We start from the raw sequence: 23,908 nt of genomic DNA, 5'->3' as shown, positions 1-23,908 counted from the left end.
GCGGGATGCAGGTGGCTAGGGTCTTCGCGATCATCAACGACGAATCAATGTTCAGCAGTAGCGTATGCGGCCTGGCGGAGTTGGCTCAAGTGTACGATATTGGGTCATAAGGAGGAGCATGGTCCAGGTTGACATGGATTAGCTGAAGGCGATGAAACAGCTTCTTGCTACCCAGATGCCGTGCATACGCTGCCACCCTTTGGCGTGCATTCGGGACGTATGGCCTGCCACCAGCTTCATTGATCTCAATAGGAGCAGGCGGCGGAGTCTCGACAGGCACGAGCTTGGGGAGTCTGACTTCCCTGTTGTTCAGAGGTCGATATGCGTAAGAAATTGATGTTTCCGGATCGACAGTGCCTTTGGCCAGAGCCGGCATCAACTTGATATCACCATCTGTTGAGCTCTCTTCATTGTCCATGGCGTGTGTGCGATGCGAAATGCCTGTCAGTTTGAACCTGCAATGCGATGACTGCCCTTCGAGGGCTGGTGACAAACTTGATTACCGCCGAGCGCTTCGGTCCCTGTCAAAGCGCAGGCTGTTGCTTCAACACGCTGGTGTGTAGCTCAGTAGCCCGGTCCGATCAATGCGGTCGAGGGTCCAGCGCGTTGATGTATGTTAGTTCCACGGACATGTGTTCGTCCCGTAAGTCTCCGGAAGTGAAGTCGACAGATATATCGGCGGCAACATCCTTGGTCACCAGGCCTTGCTCGATGAGGTGACGACTCTAGCTCAAGGCTTGGTGTAGTAGCTCAGGTGGCTCAAGTTCACTGGTCCTATCCGATAGGTATGTCATGCTGCCTCTCGGTGAGGTCGCCGGTGCTTAAGAAGACGACAGCAGATTGTCGTTGCTTCTTCTTCCTTCTCGTCGACCTGCAGTCATTCTTGCTGACTTCTGGCATTGCGGAATGCGCAAGATCAGGAGCATACGACGGCTGTTGGGAGTGCGTGGTATAGTTTTGATGGCAATGTACGTGAGCGTAGCATGTCGCGTACATGTAGATGTAGAGATGTAGGAGTAATGGATGACGCGAAGGGGTAGAAGTCGCGTGGGGCGTATATATGGGAGCGCGTGGCCCGTGCAGAGGAAATCCATTGACGCCCTCGACGTTGAGCTCTTCCATGATTTTTGCACGTCCCGACGCCACCAGCGACGTTTGCCACGATGCTGGCCACGCAGAGGGCGCTTGGAGCGTCTACTCGTCTTCTACGGCAGACTCATGCTCCCAACGGACCTCAATGGCGGTCCTTGCAACGTCAATCGCCCCGCCACCTCTCCCAACACTCCGCACGCCAGACGCGATCGATAGCAGTCATCTCCCGCCGAGCCCAGTCTACCACCACCGATGCTGCGAAAGCTACAGCCGACTCTGCTGCCAAGGCATCCGCTGGGGCTGCCAAGCACACAGCGAGGGCAACAGCATCTGGTGGCTCGCGAGTAATTGCATACCTCTACGGCACTGGTCTTGTCATCCTGCTCGGCTTCGGCTTCCTCTATGTCACCGACACTCGCGCCAGCATCCACCAATATCTGGTCGTTCCCTTCGTGCGTTTCGTACACAGCGACGCAGAGGAGGCACACCACGCGGGCATCAGATACATCAAAGGGCTATACGACTTTGGCTTGCACCCTCGAGAGCGCGGCAACAAGGATCAAGAGTTGGCTGATCTAAGAGTCGAGGTGTTTGGCCATATACTGGACAACCCGATTGGTACCAGCGCGGGTATCGACAAGAACGCTGAGGTTCCATCGGCACTGTTCGCACTCGGACCTGCCATTGTAGAGGTCGGAGGCGCAACACCACTCCCACAAGAAGGCAACCCGAAACCAAGAGTGTTCAGGATACCATCGCAGAATGCTCTGATCAACCGTTATGGCCTCAACTCGGACGGTGCCGAACATGTTGCCATGCAGCTTCGTGAGCGTGTGCGACAGTTTGCCTACAGCCATAGCCTTGGTCTCTCAGCCGAATCCGAGCGGATAGTGCTTGACGGCGAGGCAGATGTTCCACCGGGCAGTCTGGTTCCTGGAAAGTTGCTTGCAGTCCAAGTTGCGAAGAACAAGACGACACCGGACAACGACATCGCTGCAGTCGCAAGAGACTACACTTTCTGTGTTGATCATCTCGCCAAGTACGCCGACATTCTAGTTGTCAATGTTTCATCTCCTAACACTCCCGGTCTGCGTGACTTACAAGCCACCGCACCTCTGACTGCCATCCTGTCCGCTGTGGTCAACTCTGCCAAGTCCGTCGACCGGAAGACGAAGCCTGCTGTCATGGTCAAGGTCTCACCCGACGAAGATAGCGATGCGCAGATCGAAGGCATCTGCTCTGCCATCTGGGCTGCTGGCGTTGACGGTGTGATTGTAGGCAATACTACTAAGAAGCGGCCAGATCCATTACCCAAAGGCTACATCATGTCTGCCCACGAGAAGCAGACTCTCAATGAGATGGGAGGATACTCTGGACCTCAGATGTTTCAACGCACGCTAGACTTGGTCTCACGTTACAGGACGAAGCTCGATCAGGCACCTCGGGACAACTCGCCCTCCAAGTCTCTCACACAGAAGTACCCAGCTCAGGCACCTCCGGTCGATGACTGCAAGCCTGCACCGACCACTAAACTCGAGTCTGCGAACACAATAGACGAGACCGTTCAGCGTGACGCAGCTCGACTAAAGCCACTCACGGCAGAAGCCGAACAAGAGAGCAAGCAGCCTCTGGTACAGATACCGGAGAGGCACTCATCACAAGATGCCGCGCAGCAGTCAAACTTGATTGGCCAGGGCTCAAGGTCCGAAGTGCCGCCTACCGAAAGCTCTTCTGCTTTCGCGGAGGGCATCAACCGAGAGCAAGTTCTTGGTGGTCAAGGACCACGAGAATCTGCACAAGCTGCTCTGGACAAGATCAACACTCATGATGGCACTGATGTCAGCGAGAAGCGGTATGCCTCTGCAACAGACAATGTTCCGGCCAAGTACAAGCCAAAGCCAGCGGAAAGCGAAAGCATCGCGAGAAAGGCCAAAGACGCCGTCGCTAAGACCAAGGAAACTGCAAAGGATACCCTGAACAAGATCGTGCCTAGTACCGACCCTTCATCGACAACAAGCCCCACGGCCGTTGATACAAAGTCTGTGGCATCACAAACGCCCAAGACAAACGACCTCCCCATATCTGATCCACCAGCAAAGGTCATCTTCGCGACAGGCGGCATCACCGACGGCGAGCAATGTCTCCAAATCCTGAACGCAGGCGCAAGTGTCTGCCAGGTCTACACCGCCATGATGTACGGTGGCGTCGGCACCGTGACCAGGATGAAGGAAGAGATGAGAACAGCTATCAAGCAGCAAAACAGCAGTAACAGATGAAACTATGGATCTGTACATATAAGTGTAGCATGAACATGAAGAAAGCTCATGACGCAGCTCTGCTTGCGGTGAGCTGGCAGTTATACTGCTGCCCACTAGCCTAGCACCTACTACACAATCCAGATCTGGATAGCGTAGGATGGCAAGTTCATGCACTGTTGCCAAGACTACATACACTGCATACAGTGCGATCGCTTCGACTGTTGTCAACTTAGAGCGCATGGAGTGCTGTCATGCTACGCTAAGATCTGCCCTTCTGCATCTTCGTGCCCATGTTTCTCTCTGGTTGAGGCGGCCGTGCGGCGCTACGGGCCTTTGTGCTTGCCCTTTGTGGACAGTGCAGTCCAAGACTTTGTCGATCTGCTGGGAGAGATCGTCGGTGCTAGATCGCAGCGGTATGCAATGCTATGGCTTCCAGCGGAGTGCACGCTTCTACCATCGCAACGATGCCAATAAGGGCCGCATGGACGATGCGTTGTGGTCTCAACGTGCGACGGTATGGTCGTGTAAGGATGCAAGTGGAGCCAAGGTCTGCCAGTGCATGCATTTGCATTGGATGACGTGGCTATTGAAGATGTAGGTTTCCCCGTGGGAAGAAGGCCAAGGATGTGCTAATTCTTTGTGTAGACGATTACTTTCGCCCTGATCGACAATGCGCAGAGCCAGGCGAGTGTCATTCAGAGTAGAAGCACGGGGCTGTCGCAGTCGGTGGAGCAGGCTATCGAAGCGTATTAAGGTGCTGAGTCTCTAGAATCTATCAGTCCTTTGTTCGACATAATTGAGTGTCAGTCGTGATCTGGTAAGGATGAGACTGGGGACTTGCATGCAGGATATGTTCTCTGTGGGCATTGGCGGGATACCGATGCGACAAGTATGCGGTTGTCGCTGGCTGAGGGAGGGCACATGGTGGTTAAACACCTCTAGAATAATCATCTACCCACGCTATGCAATGACCGAAACCTGATTTCGCTCGCTGAAACGCTTCAACTCAACGACAGAACATAATGAAAAGCACCTTGTCGATCGATCACGGTCCACCCCGAGGCGCTTGATTCCACCTCTTGAAATTCCTCATGTGCAGTCGCACGGTGACATACTTGGCGGCTTTGGGGTCGTAGCAGGACTGCACGTCGAAGAGCATGCGCCCCCTAGACCCTCGAATCTCGACAAGTCCCTGCACGACGAAAGTCCCTTTCGGTGGCTCCATCTTCTTCGGATTCCACTGCTGGGAGAGCGCCGATTGAAAGACAGCCAACGCGATGGGAGCATCTGTAGAGCCTGTTGTCGCGGCCGGAGGGAGTGGTACGTTGAACGTCCAAGGCAGCTTCTTGCCATCTCCGGTCGTGGCTTGGGTCGAGTTTGTGCCGGTCGCAGTAGAAGCATTAACGACTGCGCTAGAGTTGCCTTCGGGTTCCGTTTGAGCTTTGCCAAGCTGCTTGCCTTCCCGTGCTGCCTGTTGCTTCTCCATCATCTCCACAGCATGCCTATATCTCTCTTCCGGGCTGAACGGATCCTTGCCTTCCCACCCTAGTGCTTGCTTCGTTCTTCTGTATTGTATTCCTGCAAGCACTTTTGTCGTCGCCCACACTGAGTTGAAGGCTGCCTGTGGCCACAATGCACGCATGAGCCGCCATTGGTTCTCTGGAGTTATCCGTTGCTGACTCCACGCGATGTAGCCGTCGCCAATTTCGATGCCGCTCCTCTCGAACTCTGGAGGTGGACCATCGGGGAAGGAGAGGTCCAGCCAATACTTCCCGACCTTCGTGTCCTTCCCTAGCTGCCTCGCGATCACGGGATGTTGCTGCGCGCCCTTGTACACGACCTGTACCAGTTCTTCGTGTATTTTCTTTTGCCGCGGCTTGTCTTTCGCCATCTTCACAAACTCCTGCCACTCGGGATCTGAGCCTTTGTAGAACGTTCTTGCCTGCTTCGTGGCCCAGGTCATGGGGATGAACGTGCTGTTCTCATCGGCATAGAAGGGGCCTTCCTGGTCCTCCTCGTCCACTCCCTCTTCCTCTTCGTCCTCCAGCTCCATCTCGTCTAATTTCTCGATCGTGATGTCCAGGTACTTGGCCATGAGATTGAGGTAGGCGTATATTGCACCACCGTAGAGACCTATCGTGGCTATGCGTCGCATGGTGAGCCCGGGTTTCTTGAAGCGCACGGCTTGGTATCGTATGGGTTCGCCCTTGCCGTTGGGCATGGTGTGTGCGAGTCGTCTTTGCTGGGGTAATCTGTTCATGCGCGGCGGCACGAGATGTTGCTGCCGCAGCCGAAAGGCCCGCGGGAGGCGATGCATGGTTGCGATGTATGTGCGTATGTCGTGCAGTGGAAGCTGGAATGCAGTCGCATGCGGTGGGAGATGCAGGCGCTGGTCCAGCCAGATGGTATAGTCCACAGGCGAATGTTGGAGAGAGATAGCAGGAGCTAAGTTTGTGGAAACAAAGACGTCCACACTCCAGGAGTGCCATGGACATGGACATGGATGGAGACGGTCAGGGTTCACAAGCCGACGCCACGACGGGCACTTCCCGCAGCTGTTCGACAGCAGTGTCGTCAGGAAGAGCTCCATACATGTACATGTACCAATCCAGTTCATTCACTTCTCATCGTCTTCTGCCACAACACAGCAACGATGAGGCTCACGACAGCGACGATATTACCGGCACTATGCTGTACCGCGCAACTTGCAGCAGCGTCGCCCGCGCACGTCTACATCCACGACCCTCACTCGCAGCCTAGCGCCGCAGCGAGAACGCTGGAACCAGTCGCGGCACGGTTGGTGTTGGCACAGAGAGCCGGTGTGGACGACTATCACAGCTTAGATCTGTCGAGGAAGGAAGTGGTGGAAGCCATAAACGACTATGGCCTGCGGACACATCTGTTTGAGGCGCATAGCAGTGTCAACAGGGCTACGTTCCTGCTGGAAGGCGAGGGCGACCCAGCTGGTAAGAAGCATCGCCTGTGATGGATTGAGACTGTATGCTGATTCACGGAAGCACAATCGTCATTGCTGCGATCGTATACGTCCTTCGAGCTCGACCCAGCGCCAGCCACTGCAGCTAGCAGAGGCCTATTTGTCGACCTCGCGAAACAGTCGCAACCCGACCGCTATGGCCACCTCAGCGACGAAGACCTATACGCAGAGCTACAAGGTATGCAGACACGGCCATCCAATGGTGCCTTGTTCCACGTAGTAGCATCGATGGCCGAGCTCGAATCACTCCTCGAAGGCATGACAAAGGACGACCGGTGGAGCATCACCACTCTCATCATCCCTCCGGGCGAACAGTCCGCAGCCAGCCAAGGCAAATACCAATGGGGCACATACTCCATGCCAAACGCGCAGGCACCTCTCGAGAAGCGCCAGCGCCGAATCTCCGAAGAGCCACTCACAGAGTCCTTCGAACCAATCGCCTCCAGCAAGACGGAGTTCTCCGCTCCCATCTCAATCAACGCAAACAACACTTCGCCCCTCCGCGGCATTCTCCCAGCTTGCTTCAGCACCCAGTCTGCCTGCGAGTCGGCGACACGAAACTGCACTGGCCACGGCAGCTGCAGCAGGAAGTACCACGATTCGACCGCGAATAACAAGGGCGGTATCGACTGCTTCAGCTGCTCATGCAAGGCAACAAAGAGCGAGGATGGCAAGAAGACGACATACTGGGGTGGGCCAGCTTGCCAGAAGAAGGATATCTCGATTCAGTTCTGGTTGATTGTGCTCTTCACTGTGGGCATGGTGTTCCTCGTTGGGTTCGCTGTGGGAACGATTATGGATATGGGTTCGCAGGAGCTGCCGAGTGTTATCGGTGCTGGTGTCTCAGGGCCGAGCGCGAGGAAGTAGATTGTATGGTATGAAGGGAAGGGCATCTCAGGGCGTCACAGGCGAATGATGGGCTAGTGGGACCTACAGTGTCTGTAAGTTGCAGCTTTTTGAGTTGGGTATGTACTTCACAATGTACACTTTATGAGCAAGCTGGGTGTGAGCAGTGTTGGGGTCGTTGTTTAGCAGCGTTTGCATTGTGGCTGTCGTTTCACGATCCCTGTCAGCGTCGAACTTCGTACTTACCTTCTAGCTCACTTCCCTCGGATCTCAAGACACAACACGATCACCAACACACAACACCTCAACACAATCCGCGCCATCACAACAGCATGGCGACGATGGCGGACACTACGAACGACACCGTGGACATCAAGAAGACTGGCTTCTTGTCGTTGGCGCGTGAGCTTAGAGACAACATCTACGAGGAAAGCACCGCTGTCAGGCACATGTCCGAGATTGATGAAACCATCAGCTCATACGCGCGAGCTGAGCTACACGACATCCCATCTACGCAGCTTAAGCTGACCTGCCGCCAAGTCAAAGTAGAGTACGAAGAGACACTGGCCCGCCTTGCTGCACCACCACGTCTGGTCATCACCATCTCGGATGCCTCCGGTCAAACTACACGGGCCTGGCATTACTTGTGCAGGACACCTCGACCACACTCACTACCGCTGAGACAGCTCTCTCCAGGCCTACTTGAGCGGCTTGCTGATGTCGAGCAGATCGATGTTGTCTTCGAGCGCGGGAGCACAGGTACGTTGCTTCGAGACGTCATGTCCATCATATGGCCCCTGCTGAAATTGCAGCGCAGGCGGCAACCTCACAGCGCTTGTGCACATGTTGCCGCGGTGGAAGAAGATGCGCCGCATCCAGCACAGAGACTACACCAACAAGTTCCAGGTCATCGATGGAGTACCACGACTGCGGCTTTACGCAAATGACACAGCACTGCAAACAGTAGAGCCCAAGTCCAACCAGTGGGGTCGACGTCTGCCTAAGAAGACATACGCTACCGAGAACATCCTCATCGTGGCCGCGGGTTCCCTTTCGAAGCGGCGGCACTGCATGCGAGGATTCCACAGCCACAGATTGATGCTCACACATTCTCATGGACACGGAAGGATGGCTCCAGGAGCTATTAGACGTGGCTACTACATCTTGCGCAGTGGTGCCGGCGATATGCACATCCTGTACCTTTGCCGTATCAAATGGAAGCTCACAAGCCAGGTCAGACTAACTTTGTAGTTCCATGCCCGCAAACCCTCGAACCTGAACGAACATCTCTTGAAAATACTGACAAAAAGCGAAGTTTTGATCTCGAGAAGCTGCTACAAGACATGCAGTGTGGCAAACTTATTGATCAATGATCGAGCCGGCTTGCAACTTTCTTTCTAACAAAGTGTAGCTTCTCCAACTTCGTTGGCTTACAGCACGCCTGTTACAGCACCATGAAGACTTACGCAGAAGCACTCCTCGATGGCATGAAAGGCACGACTAGCGATATCTCCTCTCCACCGATAGTCAAGCCACCGAAGCTCAGTAGTAAGAACACGAGCGACAAGATCAGCTTTCTCGATATTCCGAGAGAGCTTAGAGATCATATCTACAGCGAAGCCGACGACTCGATTCGCGAGCCAGAGATTGAGCGTCGCTTCCAGTGGGCGGACCGCGCCTTGAGTCGAAGCTTACCTAACCTCAGCCTCCTGCAATCTTGTGTCCAGGTCAAGAGAGAGTACATCGAGGAGCTCGCGCGCCATTCGTTCGAGAGGAGTCTCACCATTGAGATTGGCAAAGGCCATCAATGGTGGCGCGACCGACCTTTCGACGATCCATGGTGGGGTTCGGCGAAGTTCAGAGGCCTTGATTACAGACTGCCGGAGGTGCAGACACTCGTACTGATCTTTCACGCGCATGAGAGATCTCATTTGGAGCAGCGTAAGTGATTACCAGGTCTAGTCTGTTCAAGACACTGACTTCATGTCTCCCAGCTTTCTACAGAGTCCGCGAAGCGCTGCACTCTGCAATGGACCTCTCCCAACGGACCAAGACCAAGTTCATCTACTCCCTCGACATGGCCACACTCCGCGAACACCTTCAAACATTCGGCAATATCCTCCCAGCCGCAATGATGCGAGACGCTTTCTATCGAAGTGAACTCGCCATTGAGCTTAATCGACAGGGTGACATGGACGATGACGAAGTCGAGACAGGGATGCGGCGACGTCGAGATGAGTTCGAGAACGAGACGGTGACTATTGTCCACGACAAGTTGTTTGTGCCATGTGAGGCGTATTGGGAAGAGCACCCCAAGAATCGGATTGCGTATAAGGTGGCTTTGAAGGAGAGGGAGAGGGTCAGAGTTCTGACGAGTGAGGCCGGACTTGTGGAGGGTGTCAATGATGTTGTACCGAAGGATCTCGACGTGGTGGAGTCGGAGGTGATGCCGAAGTTGACGGGGAGTTTTGAGGAGGTTGAGGCGGAAATGGAAGCTGTGAAATAGGTCGAGCAGGAAGGGTAAGGATTGCACGAAGGTATGACTTGAGTGGCATGAGGGGGACGTTCAGTAAGCATATCGTGATGCACCGAACTCCCTATTCGGTCGCGCTAACCTTACACATCGCTTTCTAATGTGCATAATGAGATCCGCGCGAACAAAGCTGACATTCACTGCATGCACGTGACAAAGCTTCTCACTGGTCGCACAACCCTGCTGATTTGGCTTCAGCACCAATGTCTCCTCATGATTGCGACTCAATCTTCGACTCCAATTCCGACTTCGACTTTCTACCTTCATCAATTTACATTCCTCGACATTCTTCCAGAAACACAACCTCACCCGCAAGCAACCACCATGGAGAGGACCACACCATCCACTCACACTCCAGCGACCACGACCACCACAAAAAAGAACATCTTCCGTTTCTTTGACCTCCCGCGCGAGCTGAGAGATGACATCTACAGCCGACTATCTCCACGTCATGCTCGAGTCAAAGGCAAGCGATGCGGTCTGACCTTCGTCCGCGAGCTACGCTTCCCGCACTTCCCCGTCTTGGACCTGCTTCTCGTGTCACGAAAATTCGAGTTTGAGTACGAAGAGGCGATTGCTCGTGACCCGAGAAGCAAAGAACTCGTCGTCGACGTGGATCTCAAGCCGGTCACCAAGGTCTGGGGCGCGACGCCAAATTCTCTGCTGGACAGGCTGTATCCGATCGAGAGAGTCGAGGTGCGACAGAACCGTCGAGCTATGATTGAGATGTGGGAAGGTGAGTGATCAGATTCAATGAAATCTACGGGTTCTAACGGTGCCTCAGCTTCGCAGTGGGGGGCGAACGAAGACATGCAGAAGCTGCTCCCTCTTATGCCGAGCCTCAAGCACTTTACGTCCGCCTTGAGTTTCAAAGCTGACATCTTCGAGAGACTGGTGGTCCTGAGTGGTATGACCAAGGCGAGCTATGAAGCCGAGGCCATCGCGGAGTGGCTACTCGATGGCGCCCAAGGACGCAACATGCTCGCCCTCCAGCTTCACACTGTTATACTAATTCGCACTACACTCTTCAGAATCAAGCGCATCCATAGAACGGACGTGGAGTACCGCAAATGGATGGTAGGTCAGCTCCGTGAAGCTGGCCACTTCTCCCCAGAGGGGAGATCCTGGACCCGGAGCGTCAACGAGCACCCCAAGAACGAGATCACTTTGATGGGCAGGCCTGAGGTGGGTTCACATACAAGCTGAAAGTGGACGACAAGGAGACAGGCTCGTTCCAGGAGATCATGGAGGATGTGGGTTATCTGCCTGGGAATAAGAAGATCTGGCGATGTGGCTATCGTACGCTGGATTTTAAGCCAGGGGAGAACGGAATGTGGCGAGGTTTCTGGTTGATGGCTTTTATGGGCAGGCAAAGTGGTGGAGTGGCATGAGAGGCCTATCTCTAGATCAAGATGGTTGCTATCGCTCGGTCGTGGCTGAAGCGCCTGACTTGCGAGGCAGTGAGAGGCGAGTGCGGAAGGCGTCAGGTATCGTACTATCTCAGAGGCCTGTTCAGACCATGTAACTTGAGACTCGTGGGTGCCTGGGTAGAACATCAGAGCTGCGCTGTCTTGTAACATCAATGTGCTCACCTGCAGCGCGGGCTTGGACGTGCCTCTCATTGCTCAAGAGCACCCGCGCGAGGCACGCCTCGCGAAGACTATGTCCGCGAGTCTTCGCGGTCGAGCTGTCGCATGTATCATCGCTGAATGGCGACCGCATCGCGGCTAGCACTTTCACATGCAGCAACGTCAGAATTGTGCTCGGCGGTTTCCTCAGGCAAGATCGAGCGCGGACAGACATGAATGGAAGATGTTGACATGCGAAATCGGGTTCATGCATCGTGGTATCTCATGTTTCCTGTTCATGCGCTGAGCCCGATCAGTGTATCGGATTTCAACGTCGTGGCCTCCATGCTCGAGTGCCCCCTTGCGTTTCGAGTCTCCGCATCAGCAGGGTGTCACAAAGCGGTCGATCTCTGGGCGGATTTTGGCGTAAGCAATGGTGCAGGGAGATGGCAGATGCTGGCGAAGCCGTCCACAGTGATAGGACTAAGGCCAGACCTGCGCGACCAGCACGGCGGGTATCGTCAGGATTGGAGAGCGCGAGCGGTCGTGTAGACGGGGTAGTAAGTAGTGGACGAACAGCAGGGAAGTGGGCTGATTAGAACTAGTGGGCCTCGTTGATCAAAGGGCACGCGCTCCGCCGGCTCTCTTTCTTCTCTATTTTTAACACACCTCACCACGAACCTAGAAGGCTAATACGCCCGACGCGATATTGCACGAAAACAACACTGCGCGCGTGGTCTGGCGGCGTGCGAGGATACTGGATTCTGAACGTCTCCCACCAGCTGCGCTTCCACCGCGACGCCCTCCGCCCTCCGCCCACTCCGCCCTCCGCCCTCCGCCTACTCCGCCCTCCGCCCATCTCCTTCCACTGGGCGCGCGGGCCAGTCGGTACCACTTTCACGCATCCGATTGTTGCGCTCCCAGATTAGAAGCAGGCCAAATTAACATTGCTGTCTGCGCGCAAGCACATCATGGGCAGACGTAAGATCGAGATTAAACCGAGTACGTGCATTGCGACCATCCACACGCTTTCTGCTGCCATGGCGCAACACCACCCGCTAACACACCATCTCCCGCAGTCCGCGACGACCGCAACCGCAGCGTCACCTTCCTCAAGCGCAAAGGCGGTCTCTTCAAGAAGGCGCACGAACTCTCCGTCCTCTGCTCCGTCGATGTCGCCGTCATCATCTTTGGCCACAACAAGAAGCTGTACGAATACTCGTCGTCGGATATCAACGATATAGTCGGGAGGTTCCAATACGTATGTCGGACATCGACACTGGGTGAAAGCATGTACTGATCGAGTGTAGTATGGCGGCGCGCACGAACACAAGGGACCACAGGACTTTGCGGATAAGCATGCAGGCGCGCACGATGATGATGAAGATGATGAAGACGGAGCGCACGAAGCTGGCGAGGACAGCGGCACACCGCAACCCGATCACACCATGATGCACCCACAGATGGCCAATCATCCTGCCTTCCAACATGTACGGCACGGCACACCTCAGGGCTCGCCTCCAATGCACAATGGCGGCATGCCACATTTCACCCGCGGTCCGTCTCCTCTGCCGCCAGGCATGTCGCCCCCATCATCGCGCAACGCAGTGCATCCTGCCCAGCAACACATCCGCCGAACGAGCTCGAATCTAGTGCCTCAAGGTCCGCCACAACAGCCCAACTATGCTTATACGCCCAATCCACCCTTCTACAATCCGCAGGCAGCGGCAGCGGCGCAAGCACACATGGCGCAAAGAGTCCAGCACGGGCAGACGTATCCTCCACCATATCCACCACCTGTACCTCAGCATCCGCAACATCCACACATCCAGCAAGCATACATGCAGGACGACCGCACATCATCAATGCCGCCAAACTACCCACCGCAACCTCCACCGCAAGCGAACATGCAACGCCATCAGTCTTCCGAGAACCTGCAAGTCCCTGGCCAACAAGGACATGCTTCGCCGCAACCTGGACAGCAACGACATACACCCTCGCCTCAGCCGCCGCCGCAGCAGCACGAGTTCCAAAGTCCGCAGATGCCACAACCGCGCCCACTACCGGCTCACGCCAGATCTCACAGCATATTCACGCCCATCGATGATACTAGGTCTCTTTTAGCACAACACTGGGGTGCTACCAGCAACGCAGAGGTGCCCCGGCCAGATCCTGATCCTGAAATCAAGATTGAAGGTGGCGGGCCACGATCTGCGTCGATAGATGTAGCACAGATGCAGCGAGAGAACCAAGCGCGAGCGAATGGAATGTCTCCGCGGCCGTCACACCAAATGCCTCCGCCTACGAAGTCACCACAACCACCGCAAAGAACAGCAAGCACGCCGAACGTACCGCCTCCTGGACGCATGAACAATAACCAGTCTGAACCTAAGAGACCTCGGCTAAAGGTGCAGATTCCTCAAGGAGCATCTGATGATGAGGCTGGGACAGCAGAATCGGGCCAAGGTGATGATTCGAACACATCTGGAGTCGGTCAGCCGCCTACGACGCAGCAGCAGGGACAACCATCCCATGGAGTGGTTCTACCTCCGCCTTCACCTAGCGCTGGCGCTTTACTATCAGCCGGAGCCCAGGGCCCACCGAATCCATTCGCACGACCCGCGCCTCCGATGAGCACGAATCCTCACGCTGCGAATCGAGATGCTGCTCTCAATACCATTGAGACGCCGATATCTGCACTTCCCAGCCGCTTCATGAACAACGACCTGCTATCGAGTCCGTCTTCGTTCTACCCTGAGTGGGGCTTTGGGAGGTCAGGTGCCGATAATATGCTACCCTCACCTCTCAACTTCACGACGCCTGTGGTCAGTAATGGACAAGGGTGGCAGCGGACGGAAGAGGAACGGAAAAGAGGCAGTGAGGACCAGGAAGGCGGTGATCAGAAGAGGGTGAAGCAATAGTACAGGAGGCGGAAAGTGGAGTTATTATTTGTAATGCTGTCATGATTGGCATGATGAACAGGGGTTTGAGAATGAATCGAGATTTTCTGGCATTGGTTGATGTGGAGAGTTCATTGCTTTTGTGAGCGATATGGTGGGGCGACGTGTATCGGATCGTTCTGGCATAGTATGTGAAATGGGCGGGTAGGTAATTAGAGGGCGTAATAGGTTGGGTGGCATAATGATGAGCAACGATACATTTGACTCTTGGTTCACACCTGTGGCATGGTGGACTTTTGAAAGACGTTACTCACGAATCCTGATCTGGTATGTGAGGTGTAAAGTTGTACGGCGTGGCAAAAGGAGTCATCATGCGGCGCTTTCAAGCCTTCAACAAGTGGCAATCTCGATTCTGCTTCTCATACATCATCCTCTATGGCTCTAAATCTCCTCCCTACATCATCAAGCACATCTCGCATTCGCCTTCATCCCCTCATTGAACTCAATCTGTCTGCATCTCCTCGCTAGATCACTCACATGCTCATCACTGCTCTCCGGGCTAAGATCATTGAGTGCTGCATCCAGCTCGTAAAGGTAATCCTTATTCTCCCCACTCGGTCCCCTCGACTTCACAATATGCTCCGCCAACGCCTGCGGATCCTGGGGTCCGAGAAATTGGGGATTATCGGGAAGGCCGATGTAGACAAGGCACTTTATCGTCTTGCCACCGTCCGGGGAGACGCTGGCGGGGAGGTGCACGTTCTGGTATGTGGCGGACATGTCGTCGGCTTTCTGTTTGGTGGTGGAGGGTTGGACGAAGGGGACATTTTGCATGCTGTAGCCGTTGATTTCGCGGATGTTCATGTACTCGCGCACTTCGGGGACTTTCGCGGCGGGGATGCGGTAGGCTGCGCCCCAGGTTTTGGGGGGTGCTGAGGCGTGGTGGTCGGTTAGGGTCTCCCAGAGGTTGCGGTCGATCAACGTGCAGACGCGGCCTGGGGCTTCGGGAGTGCCGCGGTGGTCCTCGCTGAGGTTTGTGTCAGGGTTGATGTGGTGTGTGGGAGAGGGCGGCTTGTACTCTTACCTGGCCTGTGCGTAGCGAGGTTAGCTTGGAGTGAATGATGAGGGGAGGCATGTGTACTTACCTGCCAAAATCGACGGACGTATCCTTCTATGTAGCCGGGCAGTCGCAGATCTAAGATAGAGTCCTGTTAGGCCGTGATATGATCACAACGGCATGATCGCATACCATAATCTGGTGGTGGCTTCCATATCAAGCTCCTACGTGATTATGAGCGAAGGTCACGTTGTGGCTCACGGCCTCCTGACTTTACCCATATCCAAACAGCCACAAATCCTCCTCTCCGTTCTCCGCCTTCATGATCTATGTTATAATGGAAAATAGATCTGGTTGACGAGTGCTGGTGAAGATCGAGGACTAAAATACCTCGCTAACGCCGATATGCCGACCGGAGCGCACGAGTCACGCTGGAAGCTTAATCAATTTTCTACTGGCGTTCGAGGCATCGGATAGTTCTGCTTCACTTCACAGCCCACCACGACTCATCGAGCCACATACGGCCACTTTCCTTTCTTCAATTCTTGCTCAGCTCGCTGCATCCCAGCGACGACATCACCAGCATGTCGGGCAACAAGGGAAAGGGTGGCGATGGCGCCGATAACAACTTGGGCCAGTACAAATATGCGGCCATGTCCAACTTGGTCCTGCAGGCCGATCGAAGATTCGTTTCGAGACGTGGCGATGAGACGACAGGCGACCCGGAATCGCTGGCTGGACGGATCAATCTGAACGAGATGGGATCGCGAACGGCACGAGAAAAGGCTCCAGTCTCGGCAGCGCCACCAGAGCAGGCGCGAAAGAGGAAACGCACAGAGCCCGTGCAGAGCTCCCGAGCTGCTGGTGTGTTGAGTGCGCAGGATATGAATATTGAGGGCCTGCGGTATCGACCTCGAACAGCCGCGAACAAGGATGTTTACGACTTGATCTCCACGAATGTCGCGCAGAAGATGGGCGGTGACTATGGTCTCGCCGTAACGGCTTCTGCGACAGACTCAGTCCTGGAATACCTCAAGGACGACAACATGAAGGACTTCGACAAGAAGAAAGAGATTGACGACATTCTTGGCATCACAACTTCGAGCAAAGAGTTCAATCAATTGGTGAATCTGGGCAAGAAAATCACCGATTACGATCAGCAGGATGACGACGAAGAAATGGCCGAAGGCGGCGAGGACGCAGATCTGGATGAGAATAACGGTGTTGCGGTCGACTTCGGGGACGAATCTGAAGGCGAAGATCAAAACCAAACATTCGAGGTCCGTGATGAGGACGAAGAGTCGGAAGATGATCTTGCCATGGGTACAGAAGAAGTCGCAGAAGACGGTGCAGGCCCGCCACCTCAAGGCGAAGGAGACCAGGAAGAGGAAGACGAAGATGGCATGGTCATTGAGAACAAGCCACGACGGGGCGCAAGAGAAGATAAGGATCCGACCTTTGTGCCTGCCCACGAGATCGATGCATACTGGCTCCAACGGCAGATTGGTCAAATATACGAGGATGCGCATACACAGACCGAGAAGACCAAGGAAGCAGAATCGATCATGGCTGGACTGGACGACTCTGGCGAGGAGAAACCACTTCGAGACGTCGAGAACGACTTGATGGAGCTGTTCGACTATGAACATCACGAAGTGGTTGGGAAGCTGGTGAAGAACAGAGACAAGGTCGTCTGGGTCACAAGATGGCGGAGGGTCGCTGAAGACGAAGCGTCGCGCGTGGCATTGGAGAAGGAAATGGTCAACGCTGGTCACGCGAGCATTCTCAAAGAGCTTCGCGGTCGAGATGAAGCGCCAGGGAAAGCTGCGCCGAAGATCAAAGTCAATATCGATGCCATGGACCTGGATGCCAAATTGCCGATCAAGGACGAGGAAGATGAGCCTAAGAAGGATGGTCTTCAGGGCGGTTTGCAACCTAGGAAGACCCTGAACCTCGACGATCTCAAATTTGATGCCGGCAATCATCTTATGACCAACCAGAATGTCAAGCTGCCAGCTGGCTCTGTCAAGCGGACGTTTAAGGGATGGGAAGAGATCCACGTTCCTGCACCGAAACGAAAGCCAAACGCGAACGAGAGGCCCTTGATTCCCACATCAGACCTCCCAGCCTGGGCGAGGACCGGCTTCGGTAGCTCCACTTCGCTCAATCGAATCCAGACCGAGTGTTATCCTTCAGCGTTTGAAGGAGATGGTAATATGTTGATCTGTGCTCCTACTGGATCTGGTAAAACGAACGTCGCTATGCTCACAATGCTGCGCGAGATCGGCAAGCACCGCGACCCGAGGACCGGTGAGATCAACTTGGACGAATTCAAGATTATCTACATTGCTCCTCTGAAGGCCTTGGTTCAAGAACAGGTCGGCAACTTTGGCGCTCGTCTGAAGCCATATGGCATCACTGTCTCCGAGCTTACTGGTGACAGGCAGCTTACGAAACAGCAGATTGCCGACACTCAGGTCATCGTGACAACACCTGAGAAGTGGGATGTCATCACGAGAAAGGCGACGGACACCAGTTACACGAACCTGGTTCGCCTGATATGCATTGACGAGATTCATCTTCTGCATGATGACAGAGGACCTGTGCTTGAGAGTATTGTTTCCCGGACGATCCGACGCACCGAACAGACTGGTGACCCTGTCCGAATCGTCGGTCTTTCTGCGACGCTGCCCAACTACCGCGATGTTGCAGCTTTCCTGCGTGTAGACACACAGAAGGACTTGTTCCACTTTGACGGCACATTCCGACCTTGCCCGCTGAAGCAAGAGTTTATTGGCGTCACCGACAAGAAGGCCATCAAGCAGCTCAAGACCATGAACGATGTATGTTACAACAAAACGCTTGAGCAAGTCGGCCAGAACAAGAACCAGATGCTCATTTTCGTCCACTCGCGAAAAGAGACTGCGAAGACTGCGAAGTATATTCGTGACAAGGCCCTCGAGGAGGACAAGATCGGCCAAATTCTGCGAACGGATGCTGCTAGCCGCGAGATCTTGCGCGAAGAAGCTGAATCCGTCACGAATACTGATCTCAAGGACGTGCTGCCATATGGCTTCGGTATTCACCACGCTGGTATGAGCCGAGCCGACAGAACAGCTGTGGAAGATCTCTTCGCAGATGGCGCAATCCAAGTTCTGGTGTGTACAGCCACACTCGCCTGGGGTGTCAACTTGCCCGCGCATACTGTAATAATCAAAGGCACGCAGATCTACTCGCCAGAGAAAGGTTCGTGGGTTGAGCTCAGTCCGCAAGATGTGCTTCAGATGCTGGGTCGTGCGGGTCGTCCACAGTACGACACCTACGGTGAAGGTATCATCATCACGACTCAGACTGAGATACAGTACTATCTGTCGCTGATGAATCAGCAACTGCCGATTGAGTCGCAGTTCGTGTCACGGCTGGCCGATAACCTCAATGCTGAGATTGTCTTAGGCAACGTCAGGACTCGCGATGAAGGCGTAGAATGGCTCGGCTACACTTACCTCTTCGTCCGCATGCTGCGCACACCTAACCTGTACCAGGTCGGACAGGATATCGAGGAAGATGCGACACTGGAGCAAAAGAGAGTAGATCTGATTCACTCTGCCGCTGCCGTGCTGGAGAAAGCAAGCTTGATCAAGTACGAGAAGAAGACTGGGCGCCTTCAGTCGACAGATCTTGGCCGTGTCGCAAGTCACTACTACATCACCCACAACAGCATGCTGACATACAACATGCACATTCAGCCAGCTACCAGCCCGATTGAGCTGTTCAGAGTCTTCGCGCTCAGCGACGAGTTCAAGTACATTCCAGTCCGACAAGATGAGAAGCTTGAACTCGCGAAGTTGCTAGGTCGTGTGCCTATTCCTGTCAAGGAGACCATCGACGAACCTCAGTGCAAGATCAACGTGCTGCTCCAAGCATATGTTAGCCGGCTGAAGCTAGAAGGTCTGGCTCTAATGGCAGACCTTGTGTACGTGACACAATCGGCTGGTCGTATTCTGCGCGCAATGTTTGAGATCGCGCTGAAGAAGGGCTGGTCGTCAGTTGCCAAGGATGCACTTGACCTGTGTAAGATGGCAGAGAAGCGCATGTGGCCGACGATGACACCGCTGCGACAGTTCCCAGACTGTCCACCAGAGATCACCAAGAAGGCTGAGCGTATCGACGTGCCATGGTCAAGCTACTTCGATCTGGATCCACCTCGCATGGGTGAGTTGCTTGGTATGCAGAAGCAAGGCCGACAGGTTTGCAATATGATTGCGAAGTTTCCACGGCTGGACATCCAAGCACAGTGCCAGCCCATCACAAGGAGCATGCTCAAGGTGGAGTTGACTCTGACGCCTCGTTTCGAGTGGGACGACAACGTTCACCATGGCAGCGAGCTCTTCTGGATTATGGTCGAAGACTGCGACGGCGAGGACATCCTCTTCCACGACCAGTTTGTGCTTCGCAAGGACTACGCCATGGCCGAAATGAACGAGCATATCGTGGAGTTTACTGTTCCGATCACAGAGCCGATGCCACCTAACTACTTCATCTCGGTCTTCAGTGACAGATGGATGCATGCCGAGAGCAAGCTTACACTGTCCTTCCAGAAGCTGTCCTTGCCTGAGAAGTTCCCACCACACACGCCACTTCTTGACATGCAGCCACTGCCAGTCGCCGCCCTGAAGCAAGAGGAGTACGTGGATCTGTTCCAGGACTGGTCACAGTTCAACAAGATCCAGACACAAGTCTTCAATGCGTCGTATCAGACTGATGACAACGTGTTCGTGGGTGCACCAACAGGAAGTGGCAAAACTGTCTGTGCCGAATTCGCATTGCTGAGACACTTCACGAAGGCCAACGGGACAAAGGCTGTATACATTGCACCTTTCCAGACACAGGTCGATGCACGACACAAAGCCTGGAAACCAAGACTCGGCTCTTTGGCTGGTGGCAAGCAGATCGTAAAGCTCACTGGCGAGACCACAGCTGACCTCAAGCTGCTCGCCGAGGGTGATCTGATCCTTGCAACGCCAGTGCAGTGGGACATGATGTCTCGCCAGTGGCAGCGACGAAAGAATGTTCAGAACGTCGGTCTCATCATCGCTGATGACCTGCACATGCTTGGCGGGCAAGGCGGGTACACCTACGAAGCTGTCATGTCGCGCTCTCAGGCCATCAAGGTTCAGCTGGAGAACGACTTGCGCACCATTGGTCTCAGTGTGTCGCTCTCCAATGCCAGAGATATTGGAGAGTGGATCGGCTGCAGCAAGCACACAATTTTCAACTTCAGCCCAAACAACCGACCTCTGCCGCTGAACCTGCACCTACAGACTTTCAACATCCCCCACTTTCCTTCGCTGATGTTGGCTATGACGAAGCCGACCTACCAGGCTATACTGCAGTACGCGCCTGAAAAGCCTGCCATGGTCTTTGTACCAAGCCGAAAACAAGTTCGCGCGACAGCTCAGGATCTGCTGGTGGCATGCATAGCAGACGATGACGAGGACCGTTTTCTTCATACGGATGCCGAACAGCTTGCGCCCATTCTTGGCAGGGTCAAGGAGCGCTCGCTCGCAGAATCTCTGGCACATGGCATTGCGTACTACCACGAAGCACTTAGTGAGTCGGACAAGCATATCGTGGAGTCACTGTTTAGCCAGGGAGCCGCACAAGTGTTGTTTGTATCTCGTGACTGCTGCTGGGAGATACAAAGCACCGCACACCTCGTTGTGGTCATGGGTACTCAATTCTTCGAAGGCCGTGAGCATCGCTACATCGACTACCCAATCAGCGAAGTTCTGCAGATGTTTGGCAAAGCCGGACGACCCATGGAGGACAAAGACTCTCGTGGTGTACTGATGTGCCCAGATGTCAAGCGCACTTACTACAAGAAGTTCTTGGCCGAAGCACTGCCCATTGAAAGCCAGCTGCAGTCGTACCTTCACGATGCCTTCGTCACTGAGATCAGCACCAAGACTGTGGAGTCGACACAAGACGCCGTGGACTGGACGACATACACCTACTTTTACCGGAGACTGCTCGCCAACCCCAGCTTTTACGGGCTGACAGACACTTCTCACGAAGGTCTGAGCGCGTACTTGTCCGAGCAAGTCGAAAGCACTCTGAAGGACTTGAACGACGCCAAGATCATTGAGCTGGACGAGGAAGAAGACACGATCACACCCCTGAACGCAGCAATGATTGCGGCCTACTACAACATCTCGTTCATCACGATGCAGACCCTGCTGCTGTCTCTGAAGCGCGGCACGAAGCTCAAGGGTATTCTTGAGGTCGTGACTGCCGCGACCGAATTTGAAGACATCCAGATTCGCCGACACGAAGAGCACACCCTCCAGCGCATTTACGATCGTTGCCCTGTCAAGTTGTCCGAGGTCAACTTCGAATCGCCTCACTTCAAAGCATTCGTCCTCCTGCAGGCGCACTTCGCGCGCATGCAGCTGCCGACTGACTTGGCGAAGGACCAAGAAGTCATCTTGCGCAAGGTCCTCAATCTGCTCAGTGCCTGTGTTGATGTCTTGTCATCGGAAGGTCATCTCAATGCCATGAGTGCGATGGAGATCAGCCAGATGGTCGTCCAAGCCATGTGGGATCGTGACTCGCCACTGAAGCAGATACCTCACTTCGACGACGACAAGATCGATGTCTGCAGCAAGTTCTCGATCAAGGATGTCTTCGAATTCCAAGATGCCATGGATCCTGATGAGAACCCGAACTACAAGAAGTTCATGGACGGCTTACAGTTCGGCAACAAGCAGCTCGCAGACGCTGCTGGATTCATCAACGAGCGATATCCTAATGTTGAGATGGACTTCAAGCTCGACGATGCGGAGAACGTTGCGTCAGGCCAGCCAAGCTACGTCAATGTATCGATACAGCGCCAGCTCGAGGAGAATGAGGAGCCCAATCTGCAAGTACACGCTCCATTCTACCCGGCTGAGAAGACTGAGAACTGGTGGCTTGTGGTCGGAGAAGAAAGTACACGGACATTGCTGGCTATCAAGAGAGTCACAATCGTCAAGCAGCTCAACGCGAAACTGGAGATTGTGCTTCCTACTCCGGGCAAGCACAATTTGACGTTGTTCCTGATGAGTGACAGCTACGTGGGTGTAGATCAAGCTCCAACATTTGAGGTCGATGCGGCCGAGGGCATGGAGGAAGACGATGAGGAGGACGATGAGGAGTAGACAGCTGCACGTATAGGATAGATGGTGTAATGATACCCGCAGGAGGACTGCCTTAGTTCACATCACGGTCCATAACGTATCGAGTCGATGTCATTAAATTTCGCTTGAGATGCCGACGTCATTCCAAGATCCTGCTTGATCTTCACTTTGAGCTGGTCTTTTCACATGGTCTCTTTGTTGCTCTAGTCGTTTTGCACATGACACCTTAGTATCATTGTCTTGTGACATACATTTAACCATTGGTCCTCACCACAAAGTCACGATAACGACCGAAGTCAATCACCAGCACGACGACAAATAAGCATGCCTTCCCTCACATCCCATCTTCTCAAACTAGATGAAGCATCACTACACCAAGCAACAACCCATCCTTTCCTCCAAGCAGCAGCTACATCCTCACTATAGCCGCCCAAGCTCAAGCACTGGCTAGCACAAGATCGCCTCTACGCTCTCAGCTATACCAACTTCATTGGAACCCTCTTGTCCCAAATCTCGATCCCCACAGGCTCAGACAGAACTTCAACAATCGAATGGCGAATCGCAGATTGCCTAATCAACTGCCTGACAAACATTCGGACTGAGGTACGTCACGACGATCAACTCCTACATGGAAGATATCTTCGCTACTGACCTTTATCCACCAGCTCAAACTCTTCGAAGACTCAGCCGCCGCCGAAACCTTCCTCGACGAAATCTGCAACGTCGAAGTCGAACGCCCAACACGCTGCTACCAGGACCGCTTCGCCGGCGCCCTATCCGGCGGTCGCCCCTTGCTAATCGGCCTCGTCATCCTCTGGGCAACTGAAGAATGCTACCTCCGCGCCTGGAAACACTCCCTCTCGCACATGGATCACAGCCTCCGTCCTAAGGATAAAGACGTGATGCAGCGTGTCTTTATCCTGAATTGGACGTCACCCGAGTTCGAGGCGTTCGTGAGAAGGCTTGGTGGGCTGGTCAACAAGATGTGCTTAGAGTGGGGTGTAGAAGAAGGTGGCTGGATTTGGAAGGAGTGTGAGGCGGCGTGGAGGCAGGTTGTGTGGGTCGAGGGGGAGTTTTGGCCTGATGTTGATGAGGACGGGAAGGGGGCGTGAGGTGGGATTGTCTGAAGTGCTTTTGAGAACGGTGGAGGCAAAATGGGTTTGACGTTGGGCAGAAGTCATACTGCATACTTCACATCAGCTATCAAATGCTCAAGCTACTCAGTTATGACTACCCTCGATCCCTCGCTCCTTCTCCGGGACTGCCACGGCCCTGCGTGCGTCCGTTGTCGTATTTCTGGACCTCTACTGCGATGTGTCTGGGTTGCAGCTATTGTAACAATGACAAACGTGCTAAATACTGTGCACGCGTATGCTGAAAACGCCGGGAGGCAATGCTGTTCTTCCAGATAAAACTTTTGTCACTACAGTCGTACAAGGGTTCGATATGGTCGGTAGAGATACAAGGTGGTGTCAGAGCCAGCA

At 54.2% G+C, this 23,908-nt stretch overlaps 9 protein-coding genes across 9 annotated transcripts; 6 read left to right on the top strand and 3 right to left on the bottom strand.

Moving 5' to 3' along the window:
- Positions 1-85: 85 nt before the first annotated feature.
- CLAFUR5_08306 (uncharacterized protein) lies at positions 86-418 on the bottom strand (the record flags this gene model as incomplete). The annotated part of the gene is made up of 1 exon (XM_047907454.1): positions 86-418. The coding sequence occupies one exon, from the start codon at positions 416-418 to the stop codon at positions 86-88; it is 333 nt and encodes a 110-aa protein (XP_047759405.1).
- A 745-nt stretch (positions 419-1,163) lies between these two features.
- CLAFUR5_08305 (Dihydroorotate dehydrogenase (quinone), mitochondrial) lies at positions 1,164-3,368 on the top strand (the record flags this gene model as incomplete). The annotated part of the gene is made up of 1 exon (XM_047907453.1): positions 1,164-3,368. One exon carries the CDS (start codon positions 1,164-1,166, stop codon positions 3,366-3,368), a length of 2,205 nt encoding a protein of 734 aa, XP_047759773.1.
- Positions 3,369-4,395: 1,027 nt separating this feature from the next.
- On the bottom strand, positions 4,396-5,667 carry CLAFUR5_08304 (uncharacterized protein; the record flags this gene model as incomplete). The annotated part of the gene is made up of 1 exon (XM_047907452.1): positions 4,396-5,667. The coding sequence occupies one exon, from the start codon at positions 5,665-5,667 to the stop codon at positions 4,396-4,398; it is 1,272 nt and encodes a 423-aa protein (XP_047759774.1).
- A 336-nt stretch (positions 5,668-6,003) lies between these two features.
- On the top strand, positions 6,004-7,212 carry CLAFUR5_08303 (uncharacterized protein; the record flags this gene model as incomplete). The annotated part of the gene is made up of 2 exons (XM_047907451.1): positions 6,004-6,316; positions 6,368-7,212. 2 exons carry the CDS (start codon positions 6,004-6,006, stop codon positions 7,210-7,212), a joined length of 1,158 nt encoding a protein of 385 aa, XP_047759772.1.
- Positions 7,213-7,523: 311 nt separating this feature from the next.
- On the top strand, positions 7,524-9,697 carry CLAFUR5_08302 (uncharacterized protein; the record flags this gene model as incomplete). The annotated part of the gene is made up of 4 exons (XM_047907450.1): positions 7,524-7,950; positions 8,009-8,387; positions 8,603-9,132; positions 9,186-9,697. The coding sequence occupies 4 exons, from the start codon at positions 7,524-7,526 to the stop codon at positions 9,695-9,697; spliced, it is 1,848 nt and encodes a 615-aa protein (XP_047759404.1).
- A 171-nt stretch (positions 9,698-9,868) lies between these two features.
- On the top strand, positions 9,869-10,930 carry CLAFUR5_08301 (uncharacterized protein; the record flags this gene model as incomplete). The annotated part of the gene is made up of 2 exons (XM_047907449.1): positions 9,869-10,460; positions 10,509-10,930. 2 exons carry the CDS (start codon positions 9,869-9,871, stop codon positions 10,928-10,930), a joined length of 1,014 nt encoding a protein of 337 aa, XP_047759771.1.
- Positions 10,931-12,263: 1,333 nt separating this feature from the next.
- Positions 12,264-14,213, top strand: CLAFUR5_08300 (MADS-box MEF2 type transcription factor MIG1; the record flags this gene model as incomplete). Its single annotated transcript, XM_047907448.1, has 3 exons — positions 12,264-12,294; positions 12,372-12,553; positions 12,603-14,213. The coding sequence occupies 3 exons, from the start codon at positions 12,264-12,266 to the stop codon at positions 14,211-14,213; spliced, it is 1,824 nt and encodes a 607-aa protein (XP_047759403.1).
- A 441-nt stretch (positions 14,214-14,654) lies between these two features.
- CLAFUR5_08299 (Glutathione-specific gamma-glutamylcyclotransferase) lies at positions 14,655-15,573 on the bottom strand (the record flags this gene model as incomplete). The annotated part of the gene is made up of 4 exons (XM_047907447.1): positions 14,655-15,223; positions 15,337-15,387; positions 15,442-15,473; positions 15,527-15,573. 4 exons carry the CDS (start codon positions 15,571-15,573, stop codon positions 14,655-14,657), a joined length of 699 nt encoding a protein of 232 aa, XP_047759302.1.
- A 260-nt stretch (positions 15,574-15,833) lies between these two features.
- On the top strand, positions 15,834-22,445 carry CLAFUR5_08298 (Pre-mRNA-splicing factor brr2; the record flags this gene model as incomplete). Its single annotated transcript, XM_047907446.1, has 1 exon — positions 15,834-22,445. The coding sequence occupies one exon, from the start codon at positions 15,834-15,836 to the stop codon at positions 22,443-22,445; it is 6,612 nt and encodes a 2,203-aa protein (XP_047759303.1).
- Between the last annotated feature and the right edge of the window lie 1,463 nt (positions 22,446-23,908).

The sequence above is a fragment of the Fulvia fulva genome, chromosome 3 (assembly GCF_020509005.1).
Source record: "Fulvia fulva chromosome 3, complete sequence".
Classification (NCBI taxonomy): domain Eukaryota; kingdom Fungi; phylum Ascomycota; class Dothideomycetes; order Mycosphaerellales; family Mycosphaerellaceae; genus Fulvia; species Fulvia fulva.
The sequence above is the reverse complement of the archived record's forward strand: the minus strand, read 5'-3'. Positions and strand labels throughout refer to the sequence as shown.